At 35.6% G+C, this 17,392-nt stretch overlaps 1 protein-coding gene and 2 long non-coding RNA genes across 5 annotated transcripts; all 3 read right to left on the reverse strand.

Moving 5' to 3' along the window:
* Positions 1-6,823: 6,823 nt before the first annotated feature.
* Positions 6,824-12,414, reverse strand: LOC139862262 (stomatal closure-related actin-binding protein 1-like). Of its 2 annotated transcripts, none has more exons than XM_071850836.1 (13): positions 12,295-12,414; positions 11,588-11,873; positions 11,370-11,498; positions 11,177-11,269; positions 10,867-11,007; positions 10,038-10,106; positions 9,743-9,826; positions 9,091-9,271; positions 8,466-8,582; positions 8,246-8,308; positions 7,957-8,087; positions 7,066-7,215; positions 6,824-6,978 (listed from the first exon to the last, which is right to left on the reverse strand). In XM_071850836.1, the coding sequence occupies exons 2-13, from the start codon at positions 11,867-11,869 to the stop codon at positions 6,934-6,936; spliced, it is 1,485 nt and encodes a 494-aa protein (XP_071706937.1). In that variant the 5' UTR covers positions 11,870-11,873; positions 12,295-12,414; the 3' UTR covers positions 6,824-6,933. The 2 variants fall into 2 exon arrangements, with proteins under 2 accessions (XP_071706937.1, XP_071706938.1); XM_071850837.1 differs by having other exon boundaries at positions 11,588-11,829; positions 12,295-12,312.
* Positions 12,415-12,963: 549 nt separating this feature from the next.
* LOC139861714 (uncharacterized) lies at positions 12,964-15,874 on the reverse strand. Of its 2 annotated transcripts, XR_011763906.1 has the most exons (5): positions 15,055-15,874; positions 14,895-14,965; positions 14,564-14,695; positions 14,084-14,252; positions 12,964-13,283 (listed from the first exon to the last, which is right to left on the reverse strand). It is a non-coding gene; the product is annotated as an uncharacterized lncRNA (long non-coding RNA). The 2 variants fall into 2 exon arrangements; XR_011763905.1 differs by having other exon boundaries at positions 14,895-15,874.
* A 4-nt stretch (positions 15,875-15,878) lies between these two features.
* Positions 15,879-16,849, reverse strand: LOC139861715 (uncharacterized). The gene is made up of 3 exons (XR_011763907.1): positions 16,487-16,849; positions 16,064-16,362; positions 15,879-15,958 (listed from the first exon to the last, which is right to left on the reverse strand). It is a non-coding gene; the product is annotated as an uncharacterized lncRNA (long non-coding RNA).
* Positions 16,850-17,392: the final 543 nt, after the last annotated feature.

Consider the following 17,392-nt stretch of genomic DNA (forward strand, 5'->3'; position numbering starts at 1 on the left):
GATGCAAACCTCACACTTTTGATGGAACCGGGGGACCGGTCGTGCTCACCCGATGGTTTGAGCAAACGGAAGCCGTCTTTAGCATAAGCGGTTGTCGGTACCAAGACAAGGTCAAATACTCCACTCACACCTTCGCCGGTGTCGCTCTTACATGGTGGAATGCTTATGTACAATCGGTGGGTACCGATGAAGCTCACGCTCTCTCTTGGGCCGACTTGAGGGAAAATATGATTGTCGAATATTTCCCTCGTGAAGAAACCCGAAGGCTCGAACAAGAGCTAAGAACTTTAAAGGCGATCGGAAATGATCTCAAGGCTTATAATCAACGATTTTCCGAACTAGCCTTGATGTGCCCAAATCTTGTGAACCCCGAAGCTTTAAGGGTTGAACTTTACATGGATGGTCTTCCAAAGAGCATCAAACACGGAGTAATGTCATCCAAACCCCCTAATCATCAAGAAGCTTTGAACATGGCCCGCAAATTGATAAAGACAGTGGACGAAATCGTAGTACCGGCACCTAAAGCCGAGGACAAGTCGGGTAACAACAAAAGAAAATGGGAAGCTCCCCAATCAAGCAACAACAACTTTGCCAAGAAATCTTTCACCTCCGACGGCAAGAAGGGTTATGCCGGAATTCTACCTCTTTGCAACAAATGCAACAAACATCACTTTGGCAAATGTAGTAAGCTAATTTGCCATCGGTGCCAAGTAATTGGTCATAAGGCCAACGATTGTAAAAGTGCCACTCCCGTCGCTCGAAAGTGGCCCAATGCACCAAAGACGGGCACTTGTTACGGATGTGGCCAAATGGGCCATTATAGAAATGCATGCCCGAAGAGGAAAGATAACCCCAATACGCGCGGCCGAGCTTTCAACATCAACACCGAGGAAGCCCGGGATGACACTGAACTAGTCACGGGTACGTTTCTTCTCAACAATTCTTATGTCTCTTGCTTATTCGATTCGGGTGCCGATAAATGCTTTGTATCCAAGACTTTGACTCATTCTTTTAGCACTCCACCTCTTCCATTAGATACCACTTATACCATTGAAGTGGCTAACGGGAAACTATTAAGTGCCGACACATATTACCGGGGGTGTACGTTAAACATTTTGGGTAAGGAATTTGAAATTGACTTGATACCCATGGAATTAGGAAGCTTTGATGTAATAATCGGTATGAATTGGTTAGTTAAAACAAAATCTCACATCCTTTGTGATCTTAACGCAATCCGAATTCCTATCGAGAATGGTGAACCTTTGATTGTTTATGGCGATAAGAATTGCACCAGACTCAACCTCGTTTCGTGCCTTAAAGTTAGAAAACTACTCCGTAAGGGTTGTTTTGCGATCCTTGCCCACGTTAAGAAAGTCGAGTCCGATGAGAAGCATATCGATGATGTGCCAATTGTTAGTGACTTTTCCGATGTATTTCCCGACGAACTGCCGGGTCTTCCACCTCATCGACCGGTTGAATTCCAAATCGATCTTATTCCGGGAGCCGCGCCCGTAGCACGTGCACCGTATAGACTTGCTCCATCCGAAATGCAAGAATTGCAAAGTCAAATCCAAGAACTACTTGACCGTGGTTTTATCCAACCTAGCCATTCACCTTGGGGCGCTCCGATTTTGTTTGTTAAAAAGAAAGACGGATCCCTACGAATGTGCATTGATTATCATGAACTAAATAAATTGACGGTTAAGAACCGATATCCTCTTCCTCGCATCGATGACCTCTTTGATCAACTACAAGGGTCTTGTGTATATTCGAAAATCGATCTCCGCTCGGGTTATCATCAATTAAGGGTTAAGGGGGAAGATGTCTCCAAAACCGCTTTCCGGACTCGTTATGGTAGTTATGAATTCCTCGTCATGCCATTTGGTCTCACTAACGCACCGGCGGTGTTCATGGATCTTATGAATCGCGTGTGCAAACCGTATCTCGATAAATTCGTTATTATGTTCATCGATGATATATTGATCTATTCTAAAAATGAAGAAGAGCACGAACAACATCTCCGACTTGTGCTTGAACTCTTGAGACAAGAACGACTTTATGCCAAATTATCCAAGTGTGAATTTTGGTTGAAGGAAGTTCAATTTCTTGGTCATGTTGTAAGTGATCAAGGCATTAAAGTCGATCCCACGAAGATCGAAGCCATTAGTAAATGGGAGACTCCTACTACTCCTACTCACATTCGTCAATTCTTGGGTCTCGCCGGGTACTATCGTAGATTCATCGAAAACTTCTCTTTGGTTGCACGTCCTCTAACCGCATTAACTCACAAGGGAAAGAAATTCATTTGGGCGACCGAGCAAGAATCCGCGTTTCAAATCTTGAAAACGAAGCTAACCACCGCTCCTATCTTGTCACTTCCCGAAGGCAATGATGACTTTGTTGTATATTGCGATGCCTCGAAACATGGTTTTGGGTGTGTATTGATGCAACGAACGAAAGTCATTGCTTATGCTTCTCGACAACTCAAAATTCATGAACGAAACTACACGACGCATGATCTCGAACTCGGAGCCGTTGTCTTTGCACTTAAAATGTGGAGACACTATCTTTATGGAACCAAGAGTACTATCTTTACCGACCACAAAAGTCTCCAACACATTTTCGATCAAAAGCAACTAAACATGAGACAACGACGGTGGATTGAAACTTTGAACGATTACGATTGCGAGCTTCGTTACCATCCCGGGAAGGCAAACGTAGTAGCCGATGCCTTAAGTCGAAAAGAAAGAGCGGTGCCTCTTCGTGTCCGAGCTTTAAACATCACCATTCACACCAACCTCAATAGTCAAATTCGTGTAGCCCAAGATGAGGCCCTCAAGGATGAAAACCTTTCACACGAGCTCTTGAACATTCTCGTCTCTCGATTCGAAATTAGGGAGACCGGACTCCGATATTACGCTGGAAGGATTTGGGTGCCTAGTTATGGGGACCTACGAAGCCTTATTTTAGATGAAGCCCATAAGTCACGATACTCGATTCACCCCGGTGCCAATAAGATGTACCACGACCTTAAACAACTATATTGGTGGCCGAACATCAAAAGGGACGTAGCTACTTATGTTTCCAAGTGTTTGACATGTTCCAAAGTCAAAGCCGAACACCAAAGACCGTCCGGAATACTTCAACAACCCGAGATCCCGCAATGGAAGTGGGAAAGAATAACGATGGATTTTATCACCAAACTACCAAAAACGACGGGCGGTTATGATACCATTTGGGTTATTGTTGACCGTCTCACCAAATCCGCACACTTTCTTGCCATGAAGGAGACCGACAAAATGGAGAAACTTGCGCAACTTTACATTAAAGAAATCGTAGCCCGACACGGTGTACCTTTATCGATTATCTCCGACCGAGATGGCCGTTTTGTTTCTAGATTTTGGCGTACCTTGCAAGAAGCATTGGGAACGCGTTTAGACATGAGCACCGCATATCATCCTCAAACCGATGGACAAAGCGAACGTACAATTCAAACCTTGGAGGACATGTTACGAGCTTGCGTGGTTGATTTCGGAAAAGCTTGGGACAAGCACTTACCTCTCGCCGAGTTCTCTTATTACAATAGTTATCACGCGAGTATTAAAGCCGCACCTTTTGAAGCGCTATATGGCCGCATATGTCGTTCACCTCTTTGTTGGGCCGAGGTAGGCGACGTGCAAATCACCGGACCCGAACTCATTCACGAAACCACCGAGAAAATCATTCAAATCCGAGATAGGCTTAGGACGGCCCGAAGTCGTCAAAAGAGCTATACCGACAAACGACGCAACGATCTTGAATTTCAAGTCGGTGACCGAGTAATGTTAAAAGTCGCACCTTGGAAGGGTGTAATCCGTTTTGGGAAACGCGAGAAGCTAAATCCGCGGTATATTGGTCCTTTCGAAATCTTGGAGCGTATTGGAACCGTTGCTTATCGTTTAGATCTTCTGCCTCAACTGAGTTCCGTTCATCCTACCTTCCATGTATCTAACTTGAAAAAGTGTCTTGCCGAACCCGATATCATCATCCCTCTCGAGGAACTTACTATTGATGACAAACTTCATTTTGTGGAGGAACCGGTTGAAATTGTGGACACCTCCGTTAAGACATTGAAACAAAGCCGAATCCCGATTGTTAAAGTCCGTTGGAACGCCAAAAGGGGACCCGAGTTTACTTGGGAAAGACAAGATCAAATTCAAAGGAAGTATCCTCATCTATTCGTGAATTCGGAAACGCAAGATCTCGAGGAAGAAACAACGACTACTACGCCTACTTAAATTTCGGGACGAAATTTCTTTTAAGGAGTAGGTAATGTAACATCCCGCCTTTTTCCATTTACTTTTCCGTTATACTAATTTAAACTCCGTTATATGTTTATAACATCTCCCGTTAATACGCGTTTTAAAATATTCCGTTTAGGTATTTTCCGCACCCGACTACAAACTCGAGGGACTAAAATTGACACGGGGCAAACTAGTTGACTAGGTCAACTAGTCCACCCCAATCACCACCATTCAACCATCTCCCTCTCTCTCTCTTTCTCTCTAGCAAGAACACACACACATTTACCAAATTCATTCAATCATCATCTAAATTCGACCTAGGAGGCTTACAACAAAATAAATTACATATTCGTGATCCTCTCTTCATCCTCTTCATTTTGGTACCAACTTCATCTCGTTTGGGTAACATTTTCTAAAACACTAGTTTTCTTTAAATTTGTGTTCTTGACTTAAAAGTATGTTAATTAGTGTCCATGGCTCATTGTGATGTCGTGTATGCAATTTGTATGCTCGATCTCGTTGTTTTAGTATAACTAGCATGAACTTGAATTTTGGTGTGTTGTTCTTGAATTTTTGGATGATCATATGTTGTTAGATGTTAAAAGTTCATGTTCTAATTGTGTTCCTAGTATCACTAGCTTCAATTTGATGTGTAGGTTGATTAAAAAAACTTCAAAAGCATGATTATTGATTTTGAGATGTTTGACTAGGGTTTGATGGTTCTTGACATGAATTTTTGGATGCTTGAATGCCATGGAATGTTAATTGTTAGTGTTTAGTTGTAATGTATGCCTCATTACCTTCAAAACGGCATATCATATGTGAGAATTGGATTCCCGAAACTCAAAATGCATTTGATGAACTTGAAAATTTGAAAATAGACTTTTATTGATCACTTGACGAGAAATCGGTTGTTGAAAATGATGTTTTTGATTGATGATACATGTTTAGTTGTGTTCCTTGTCAAAAGAGCTTTCCAACGGTATAAGATACGCCTTCTAGTTGTTTACGGTTTGCGTTTTATGGTTGTTTGAAGTTTTGACCAAGACTTGAACATTTGAAACTGACCAGGTACCAGGCCACGCCTAATGTCGCGGCGCGGCATATGCCGTGGTCAGGTTCTGACCTCCATGTCCAAAATACAAAAAATGTTTGGCATACTACGGACCTCCGATTCACATGAAACTTGTTCTAACATGCTCATATATGATTAAAAACCTCAGAAAAATAGTTCGGGACCCGACCCGAACATGTTGACTTTTTCGTTGACTTTGACCCGACCAAGTTGACTTTTAATCAAACTTAACCAAATAATTGTGCAATCGTTCTAACATGTTTTTATACTTGTACCTTGCATGAAACATGACAATTTGATTCACATGCTATTATGATCGAGTCTTAACGAGCCATAGGACTAATTGAACATCTTTGACCTATCGTGTTTACCGTTATTGATACAACCTATTGTTTAGGTCAAGACTAGCATTGTTCTTTGCACACGTTTACTTGTTGAAGTACTTTACTACTCGTGCACTCAAGGTGAGATCATAGTCCCACTTTTACTCTTTTTGAACTTACATTTGGGATGAGAAAACATAAACATTTCTTTACTAAGTGAACACAAGTACAGGAAAACAAACATTCTACATACGAGTTTAGAACAAAATCCTCAATTCGATTATCATTAGTTACACTTGCCGGGTGTAAGCGAGAACTTATGTTGTATGGATCCATATGGGTTTGACAAACCCTCATTCAAACGGTTCGCTACCGTTTACGAATGAAATATATTTTCGAGAAACAGTGTATGTTCTAGCACTAAGTGATGGGGTTCTATGGAAGGAATGTTAAGCATTGATAATTGGGTGCTCGTGAAACAAACTTTTGGAATGTATTACTATTATTTCATTGATGCAAATCTTGTGGTTCACTTGTACTTACTTACTTAAACCTATGATTTCACCAACGTTTTCGTTGACAGATTTCTATGTTTTTCTCAGGTCCTTGAACGATACATGATACATGCTTCCGCTCATTATTTTGATACTTGCATTGGATGACGAGTATATATGCATACATGGAGCGTCTTTTGGCTACTTTTAAATTGTCGCATAAGTTTCATTTGTACTTATAACTTTGTAACGTAACTTGTGGTGGAACTATTCTCGTAAACTTTGAACAATCTTTACATTTGAAATGAATGCGACATATCTTTTGGTCAAACGTTGTTTTAAAGACTTATGACCACGTAACGGGACCTAAGTAGACGGCGCCGTCAATGACGATTTTGTCGGGTCGCTACAAGTGATGCCTTTTTGCATCGTTTGGAAGTTTAATACTCCTATAACATACTACTAAATTTTTTACTAGGGAACCACATTTCGTTAGTATCAAGAAGAATTTGTGGAAAAATACAAATACTTGTACATACATCAATTCATTTACAACTACAAAACCTTACAATCAGTAAGTAGAAAATTGCAGCACTAAAAATCAAATTAAAAAGTATAATGGTAAAGAAACCATTTCACAATCAGCACTGCTAGTTTTCACTAAAAAAATACAAAATTATACATGCATACATCAATTAATACATCCGAAAGACAGTTTCATTACATTTCTAGTGAATGAACACGAACAATTTGAAATGTCAAGTCTTCTGAGTTGCTCTATCGTCAGGGCCAGCAAGCATTATCTACGATTTTAAACATTCACGGATTCAAATATTACTTTTTGATGATGTATAAATGACAATCAACGTTAAAATAGTTTATACACTTACATTACAATCGAACGCGAATCTTCGCGCAAGCATAATAGCAGCATTTCTTTCTCTTTCAGATTCGAATCCCAGAACGAATGAGACTCCAATCTTTGGCTGCCAAAATGCTGCTTGAGCTGCAGCATTTCCACCACCCCTAACCCCAGAAAACTGCATTTGTATATATAATTAAATATATATCAACTCAAATACTTATATCAAGCATTGCATATATGTAAAACTTTATTATACAACTGCATTATTTTTGCTCGGGCTTGCGTAATTTCGCTCAAAATATCCCAATAGAATCTAAGATCATATCATTCGCTTGAGTACTGTTGATGTTTGCAAGTTAATGTGAAATTTTAACCAATTTAATATTGAAAGGTTCGGTTAAGGCTGTTTTCTAATTCTAATGAGTCAACATGTAAAAAAAAATACTTATATATAAGGGAACAGAAAGGTTAAAAGTGAATGGAAGCAAGGATGAAAAAGACACGAGACGGAGACGAGTCGGTTAGGACCTTGAAAGGTCGAGATGGATGTTGACCAATGTTGACTTTTAAATAAAAATATATGAATATTTCAAACATAATATTTAAAAAATAAATGATTCACAAATGGACTTGGGATTTTCGTTTACACTAGAACAAGGCCCGAAATGACCGACTTTTCCAGACTTTGACCTGAATTTTAGCGTTTAGCTTTGACTGACTAATTAGACGCGTTTGGGCGAAACGGGACAACCTAGTCACCAAACCGCCGTAACCGTCATTTACAACCATGACTGGAAGTGTATTTTTTATTACATAACACCGTTCAAACAAATTTCATTGAAAACGGGAGTACCAATTAAAAGTCGATACGAATAGTGTTTTGGGTCAATTTGGGCGGGTCTGTTGGTTTTGATACCTGCATTGACGATGAATAGTACTCTTTAGCCATGGTTGTTTTTCCTTTAGAAAGCTTCATCCTCATCTTCCCCACGTGAAGAACATGAATAGACTCTGACGGATGGTCTACTCCGTTCATTTGGATTATAACTACCTGCATGTACAAGTCAGTCAGTCACAATATACTAAATACAGATCCCACTAATTTATTTACATTCTAAGTATAAGATTATCAAAACTTATTTATTATAATTCAATTTAAACTTAAACGAATCTAGCAGGTTACTTTTATTAAAAACAAATGTGACCTACATTAAATTCCGTGTCATGTCGGCGCACCAATGCTTCCACATAATTTCCTAGTCCTGCAGCTGTTTATTGAAGTCTCCAAATCATATCAGTCAAGAATTATTTAGTAACTTTTATTATTTTTAACAGTTTGAGCAGTCAAAGATAAAGCACAATGTGCACAATCACTTCTAGTTAAATGGATAATAATTGAGATTTTGGCAAATATTGAAGACCAACCTGGATCAACGGGATTGGTGGTTGCGAGTGTGATAGTTTGACCATCTGAAATGATATCAGCTTGCAGAATCCGTCCAACATCTGATGGCTCGGGAGCATATATAGATTTAGTGGCACCTGATAGAACCAAAAGCTTGTGAAACAATTTTTTTAAAAAAATAATACGACTAATATGAAACAATTTCTAATTCAAAATCAAAATCAAAAGATCACATTGTAAATTAATCCTGAAAAAGTTCAACCACATTTAGCTACAAAGTTTCTAAAATTCTAGATGTTTGATATTAGATCAAGTGAACAAAAATCATAAATACTACAAATACAGTTTATAAAAGGGTATAAGCAAAGGATAAATTAGTTATTCAGGAAATTGTATCTGTCAAATATCACAATTCAAACTTAACGTAGTTTGAATGCAAACAGTTATTTTTTTTTAATAGGGTCATTGATGTGCAAAAGTACCTCATTACATAGTATTATCAAGTGCAAATTTCCTGAAGCATGTAAAAAATTATGGTATAGAAGTTTTGTACATGACGTGTGGTGATGAGCATATTCAACAATCAGAGGAAATGATTTACTTATATCATTACTTGATTAAAAATTAATATTTAAGCCTAAATACCTGAAATAATTTCCCTGTTTCCACCTTGAGAAATTAAACGATACCACTGAATGGAACATTCTGAAAGTTGAGGGGCTGAATCAGAACATCGTTGAATCTGTAGGTGCGAACCTAAAGCAGTAGTACCATCTAACTCAAATAAACTGGATGAACTTTCCTCTCCCCTCCTACTGATCGCCAACTGAAATTGGAGAAAAAGACTTACTCGTTTACGTCCATTCGATTATGTTTGTGCATTTATAGAAGTTTTCTTAACTTCAAATATAAACCCCAGTATCTTCCTAATCGGCTACAAATTCCCAACTTTTCAGCCTTTTTTTATAATATAAAATATGTGTGTGTTCGTTTTCTATTGTGCTCGTTTAACATTCTAGTAGTGTACAAACATGAACAATCTAGTTTCCTTAATAGGCGAACATGGGCACAAGTTTTTGTCCTGTTATCCATTAATGAAGGGTTATGAAGCGTTCACTAGTTTAATTAAAGTTAAGCGAACAAACATGAACAAGGCTCGTTTATGTTTACAGGCCAACATACAACAACATAGATATGTCTTACCCAAAATATAAATTTTTTTTTTTTAAATAATCGCAATAAATACAATAATCATATAGTTCAATTTGATATATGAAGCAAAAGACAAAAACTAAACCTCCTTCTGAAGCTCAATTGAACGCTTGGACTTCTCAGCCAGTTGAATTCGTAGCGCTTGAAGTTCATGTTCCATGTCCATAACCTACACTTGATTCGATAACAGTAAGAACATTTATATTGAAGAAATTTGTTAAATACTTAAATTAATAGGCTAAATGTAGTTTTATCACCTACCTATTATTATCAATATGTATATATAAGTTTGAAAATTGACCCGTGGAAATAAAAAAAAAAAAAAAAAAAAAAAACACGAAAAATAGCATAATTCCAGTTCACTAGAAAGTATAGCACACCTTGCTTGGACGATGCAGCATCTTGATCCGTCTCGCCTCTTGAACCTCCTTCATTAGTTCTTCCAAGTCCTAAAGATACAATGCTGAATACAGTCACAAATACTTTATAATTCTTTAACTATAATGAAGTTTATCAAGGATATGCACCCTCTAAAATACAAAAGCATACATAAAAAAATCTTTTAGATGGTTCAGAAAAGATCTAAGAAGCAACTAAAGAAACATCTAGAGCTTATAATCTATAAACGAAGTATAGCATGGCAATCAGACCCAAGGTGTAAAGATGATATCAAATTATGTCACTTTTACTATGCCAAGTTTCTTAAATCTAACTTTAATTGGATTAAAACTTTAGCAGCTCCATTTTTGACATAATATTACAAAGCAAAATGCAAGTTACCACATGATAATATCACATAATACGTATTTCGCAATGGCTTTATACAGCACAACAACAACACTTAAATTTCATATCTTATACTAGGTAAATTTGACTTCCTTAGTTACTCCGTAAATCATAAGGGTTTACAGTTATAAATCGATCTATTAATTCATTTTATGCAAAAAGGAATAAAACTACTACAGTAACAACAGTAAAAAAAGAGATAAGCGGTATATCCGGGAAAATTTTACCTTAAATATGCATAAATTGCTTTCAATATAAACTACCACAATACAGAATGAGAGAACTAGATCACTGTAAATATGTATAACCAACAACCAAGTTCATATACTTTCAAGATAGTTAACTACAAAAACCTGTAAGCATTTTTACAACTGTCATTAGTGTACAGCAAAAGAATGTTCCGGAAACTACAAAGAAACAAACCTGGGTTCCAGAAGCTTGAGACATTCTTTCTTGCTCCTGAAGAGCCTCTTCCACTCGTTGAACTGCAGCTTTAGCGTTCTCAATTTCGGTCCGCGCAATTGATCTTTCTTCATTAACAAGCTTTTTAGCATCTTCTGAAGCCTGCATTAAGTAACAACATCTTATAGTAGATACATATAACATAATCATCCAAATACACATGAAACCAGTCTACAATAATCTCGCTTTTTGTGTAGTACGGTTAGAAAATTCATATATTATGGACTATCTATTCAAAAAGAATTCCAAAAACTACAAAATTACTACAAACCTGCTGTAGAAAAGTTGCAAGCTTTTTAACCTCTGCTTTTTCTTGAATTAACTCTCCCTCTCTCTGAGTCAACTGAACAGCTAAAGCTTCAACCTATAATTGTAGTTGATAAATTAATTAAACATTACAAATAAATTACTACAGTAATCCAACATTACAAACCTTTTAAAGATATAAAGAAACAAACACTAACCATAGAAATAGCCACCTCTACATCATCTTTGTTTTTACCCACCACACGTCCTCTAAGCGATTCTAATGCATCTCTAAGTTTCTTTAAAAGAACATGTTTCTCTAAACAAGTTACATCCCTAAGTTTAGCCTGTTATCATGAAATAATTTTTCTAAAAATAATTAAATTAATAAAAATGTTGCATTTTAAAATGATGGGTAAACTTTTAAAATGCAAACCTCATCAGATAATTTAGCAGCAGCAGCTAAACCCTTTTCAAATTTACTAGCCAAGTCACGAACAGATAAGCGTTTTTGTTGCTCTAACAACTGAGCAGTTTCTTTGGCTATGACTTCTTTCATTGAAACTAATTTACCGTTCTCATTCGCGTTCACAATTTGATCATTAGCTCCGATTTTATAGTTTGGAAACCGAGTGGAAGCAAACATCACGTCTGCAGATACAGGTGGAACTGCCATACCTTGCATTGTATAGCTATAATCACGCCCCACCCTCGTCATATTTCTGAATTATATATTAACCGAGTAATTAATAATTAATAATCAATAATTTCAGTCAAATCATAATAATTGAAAAGAAATGTCTTCCAATCATGCCAAAAAGGTAAATGTAACAAATAGTATTCCACATACTCATAGTCAAACAAATTACTATTTATTAAAGAAAACAATGTTAGATTACAAAATCATGTAGATATTAAATCACAATGGTGACCATAAAAAACAACATAAACTTCATTTACATGGTGAATAACTTCAGGACCCACAAATTAATATATACAAATTGAATGTAGAACAGAGTTATTACAAACCCTAAAAATTGAAACTTCGCACAACTGGTAACAAAAATAGCCCTAAGTTTCACATGAAAGTGCAAATTAACATATGTAAATTGTAAGAAGATAATGATAAAAGAATGTACTTACATAACATGTAAAAGTAAATAACTGGTTGAGAGCAGCTGTTGTTGAAGAATCAAGAATGAAGAAAGAAAGATACAATTAGCTACAGACACACACGGACAGAAGTGGGAATATATTTAATTAGAATTTTAATTTGATTATTTAAAAAGGTCTCAATGAAGGTTTAATAACGTTAAATGGGGCTGGTTGTGTCAAACTACTACTATTGCTCATGTGATGATGATAGATGCTGTTGGGTTTGGTGTGTTTTGTTATGCCGGACCCACAAGTGTTGTCCTTTCTCGTGGATTTTACGACTTTTTCGTAATTCTTTTTACATTTGGGTTGAACAAGAGTTCAGGGTTCGCGCATTACTGCTCTAAGGTTTATGCGATTTAAACAGTAGCTATTGATTTATACGGCACATTTTACTTCATCATTTTTGGGGCATACAAACTACAACGAAAAACAATTATATCTTACAAAAACGACAGTCATTTGTTGACATCCATAACACAAATGTTAACTACATACGATCATAGGAATAAATTTTAAAACTCTCTGAGTACCAAAGCAAGAGCGTATTATATTACATAATTACCAACCGCTGCAGCAACCCATTAAAAAAACGAAAGGCATAAGACATAAACACCACATTATCAAACCTCATAAAACTTAAACTTGATATCAGAAAACTTAAACTTGATATCAGAAGTAATAAATCCAGATTAAACCGAAAAAAACACTAAAACCGAACCGATAATATTTGGTCCGGTCCTCGGTCCATGTTTTTGCTACTATGAAGGTTGTTATGTGCACTATGGGCGAATTTTGACTCATTTACTTAAAAGCTATTTTCTCTCGCATCGTTTGTAGTTCTCGGTTCTTGTATCTCTTGTCTTGAAGAACCTTTTTGATGGCGCCGCTGCTTCTCCGGTTTCTAAGCACTTGGCTTGGAACACAACACCAAATGATCCATGTCCAATAACACGCTCAGACATGTAATTAATAGTCTGAAGCAAAACAAACACAATCGCATCACTACCATAAATCCACGAAAAGAATCTGCAAAATCTGCATTACAAGTAAATTGTGCTATGCAACTGTATGACCAAAACGTTTATGCTTTAAATGACCTAAAACAGTATGGCCATTTTTATTTATTTATATTTTTTGATTTTTTTTCACCCCTACTAAAAGAGTACCCATTTTTTACACCTTACCAAATAACTACTTTTGGACACTTTATTAAAAAAAAAGTGTCGATATTGACACCAAAAGACATTCCATTTTGTTTATTCCAGTTGATGCAACAGTTGCAACAATCTTGTAATCGTACAGTTTATTACCATACCAATAGTCAACAAAAGTCAACAAACCACCATAATTCACCATAATCAAACATGCTCAAAGAAAACCTTTTCAGTTTATGTCCATTTCAGTTTATGATCAAGTGAGGACATTTTTCTCCCAAATGGTCATTTGTGCAATGTTTTGACCCAAATAGTCAATTGACTACTGTTTTGACCCGAATGATCAACAGGTCAACAGATTCATATTTTTTTTATATTATTTAATATATTATATAACATTATAATAGCAAAATTTTAACAGATTCATAGATGCATTCTAAATAATGAATTAAAAAAAAGTGTTCAAACAACTTATTCTAATGAATTAAACCCTATTACCAATATAAAGGGGATCGAGAACTGTAAACTAATCTAAGTGTTGATGCAAGCGGGATAATATGTCGGATTTGCTTCCATTTATTTTTATTATTTAAAATAACCCCCGATAATTAAAGACTTACCTCCAAAAGGTGCATGAAAAAAGGGTCCATTCTTACCGTACCGGTGGTAATGGAACTTTTTTTTATCTTTGAAGGAGGATTAGAAGCGCTCTTCACGCCAAAACAGGGCCCCACACTGTGCACAAAGCACATGTGCAGTCACCCGAGTCACGATATAAAGGCGAGATGGCTGGAAAAAAAAATAGTTAACAATTCAGTAAACTGCTGGCAGGGAAAAACCTATCTTGCAGTGACAACGACATAAAAAAATTAACCAAAATAAAAAAAACAAATGCAAGCAAAACTAAACCAGGTTTACCTAAACAAAGCACATAGCCATTCCATTTATTTTTTAGGTGAACATTTAAAATACTTTGAAACACTTGAATATATTTCCAAACATTAAACATAGATGCATTCACTCACAAAGTGCAAAAACAATAGCAGTCGCTAGGAAAACACACACGAAGTCTACACTATTTAAGTAAAACACTAACATACACACTACTTGAAAAATCAAAGGCCGCAAACAGAGTATAAATTGGTGGACTTCCTCTCTGAATGAACACACTTCTGTCATCCAAGTTTTTGCCATCCAGAGTATGTGTATTCTCTTGTCATCTAAGTTTTTGCCTAGCATGCACACACTTCTGAATTAGCACAAAATAAACAGCCAAAAGTATATATAATTCAAGGTTGTGACTTTATATACCAAACATTTTTCTTTGCAGCTAGCATAATATTGATTATCAAAGTAATCTTTTTATATAAGTAACCAAATACTACTCGGCACTCGTCTAATAGTTTTAATGTTATACACTAAAAAGCATACCTGAAAAAAAGAAGCAAATTAATCGTACCACTTTAGGCGTCTTCATCAACGGATTTAAAGCGCCACAAATACTGGAAACCAATATGTTTAAATAATTATTTGCAGAAAACATACGCATTTAAATAGTTTGAATATATATTTTTGACAAAAAATAATATACCTGGACAGTTATGACAACCTTGTGTTGAATTTTTTCCCAAGTTTACGATGAATACAGAAATGATAAAATGCAGAAACCATGGTAATAAAATTGCAGGCTCGGTTTTGTACCAATAATAAGTCCAATTGTTAAACAAACTTCTTAAAACAACAGAATCAGACAAACACGTGTACTAAAAAATCGGGTTCAGTTACGTCGGTAAGTTCTATTAACAGAACACGGTGCACCATGGCTGCAACCTATAGGTTGCCTCGCCACAACATGGTTGCAGCCTATAGGCTGCCCCGCCAATGTACAAAATGCATGACATGTATATCATCACAGCCCTTAATTTCATAAACAATACCAGGCGACTAATTGTGCTAAAAAATCGTGCACAAAAATAATGGAGACGTAGGGCTGTTTGGTCGTGATTCCATTGCGTCCTCACTTTTCCTACTAATAAATAATAATAATCACCAACAAAAAAACCATTAAATCAAAAAAGCATATCATATTCAAGTTATTAGATGATGGATCCGTTCCTTCTCCAACTGGTCAGTCTACATTTTCAGACGAAAAAAGAATCTCTTTGACCTCTATTTATAAATAAATGAATAAATGATAAGTTATATACAAACTTTAAAGATATTTTTTTATACCAAATGAGTTTTAAATTTTAATAAGGTTAAATACCAAATGCAACAATGTTAATATGGTGTTGCTACTCAACTATACTCATGGAAGTAAATAAAGCATCAACTTTCAAATTCATCTTTAACTTTACTCCAACACATGATATTAAAGACATTTGAATAACTAAATGAAAAAACAACTTGAAATTACATACCATGTGAACATACTATGTGCTGCTGATTTTGAAAGTAACCATTTTGGACATATAAATTACACATTTTGATTCAACCTGTATCAAAAGTCCAAGGATCCAAATGAATATATGGTTAAGAAAAAATAAAATTAGTCACGTAAAAAAATGTTACATATATGAAGAATTTGTGCATATACGTACCTGAACTGGCGACAATGATACAGAATTAGAATCTCTCCAGCAAACAAATCAACCAATTAGTATGAATGTTTTACCTTCAGCATCAAACCTGCAAAAATTGTTGGTCAGAGCAAAATCGAATAGCTACATATACTCAAAAAATACAAGTTTAAGGCTTGAAACCTTAAAGGTCACCAAACAAACCATCACTATAACACATTCTGTATATTAGTATATGAAATATGCATTAATTAATATAATTTGACCTTATTCAAACTAATTAAAAGGCAATACAGTTGAAATGCATCACTCCACCAGATCTGAAAAACAATATTATCGAAATAAAATATGCAAAGTGAAATTAAAGTTAACCTCATATATATACAGCCTATAGATACAAATAAAAACCTATTTCAGATTGTAAATCAAAAACCCTAATCGTACCTTGGTAACAGGAATGTAAAGATCTTTGATTTACACTACCGATCCTCAATTTAAGTTAACAAATAAACACACATTGCGATTATACTATGTGAATTTAAGTAATCAATTGGTGTAAACCAAAACATGAACGGAAAAAAGGGATTAGTAAAAGAAATAACATAAAGTGAATCGATTAAAGATTTAGTAATAAAATTATGGTTTAGGTAACCTGAATCATCATCTGTATTGTTGGCGTTGCCGGTGCCGTCCAACCGTTGTCAATCGAAGGCATTGATAAAATCAAGCTACGAAATTGATATTGATTGAATTTTTTTATGAATGTATCGGAGATTGATTGGAGATGAAGATAAAATCAAGTGACACAATTGTCAAAGGGGTATGTGTGATGAACCGTCCAAATTCATTTGGACAAATACATCATTCATTGATTTCATAGTGAGGTTTTGACCTCTATTGTAGTACCCGAACTTTTTCATGTTTATATATATTAAATGAAATTGATATTTATATGATTAAGTGTTTCCAACATGTTAAGCAATCAAACTTGTTAAGACTTGATTAATTGAAATAGGTTTTATATAGACAATTGACCACCCAAGTTGACCGGTGATTCACGAACGTTAAAACTTGTAAAAACTATATGATGTCATATATATGGATATATATATAGTTAACATGGTATTATGATAAGTAAACATATCATTAAGTATATTAACAATAAACTACATATGTAAAAACAAGACTACTAACTTAATGATTTCGAAACGAGACATATATGTAACGATTATCGTTGTAACGACATTTAATTGTATATATATATATATATATATATATATATATATATATATATATCATGATAATGTAATAATTTAACATCTCATTTGATATAATAAACAATGGGTTAAC

Source organism: Rutidosis leptorrhynchoides, chromosome 8 (genome assembly GCF_046630445.1).
Source record: "Rutidosis leptorrhynchoides isolate AG116_Rl617_1_P2 chromosome 8, CSIRO_AGI_Rlap_v1, whole genome shotgun sequence".
NCBI lineage: Eukaryota > Viridiplantae > Streptophyta > Magnoliopsida > Asterales > Asteraceae > Rutidosis > Rutidosis leptorrhynchoides.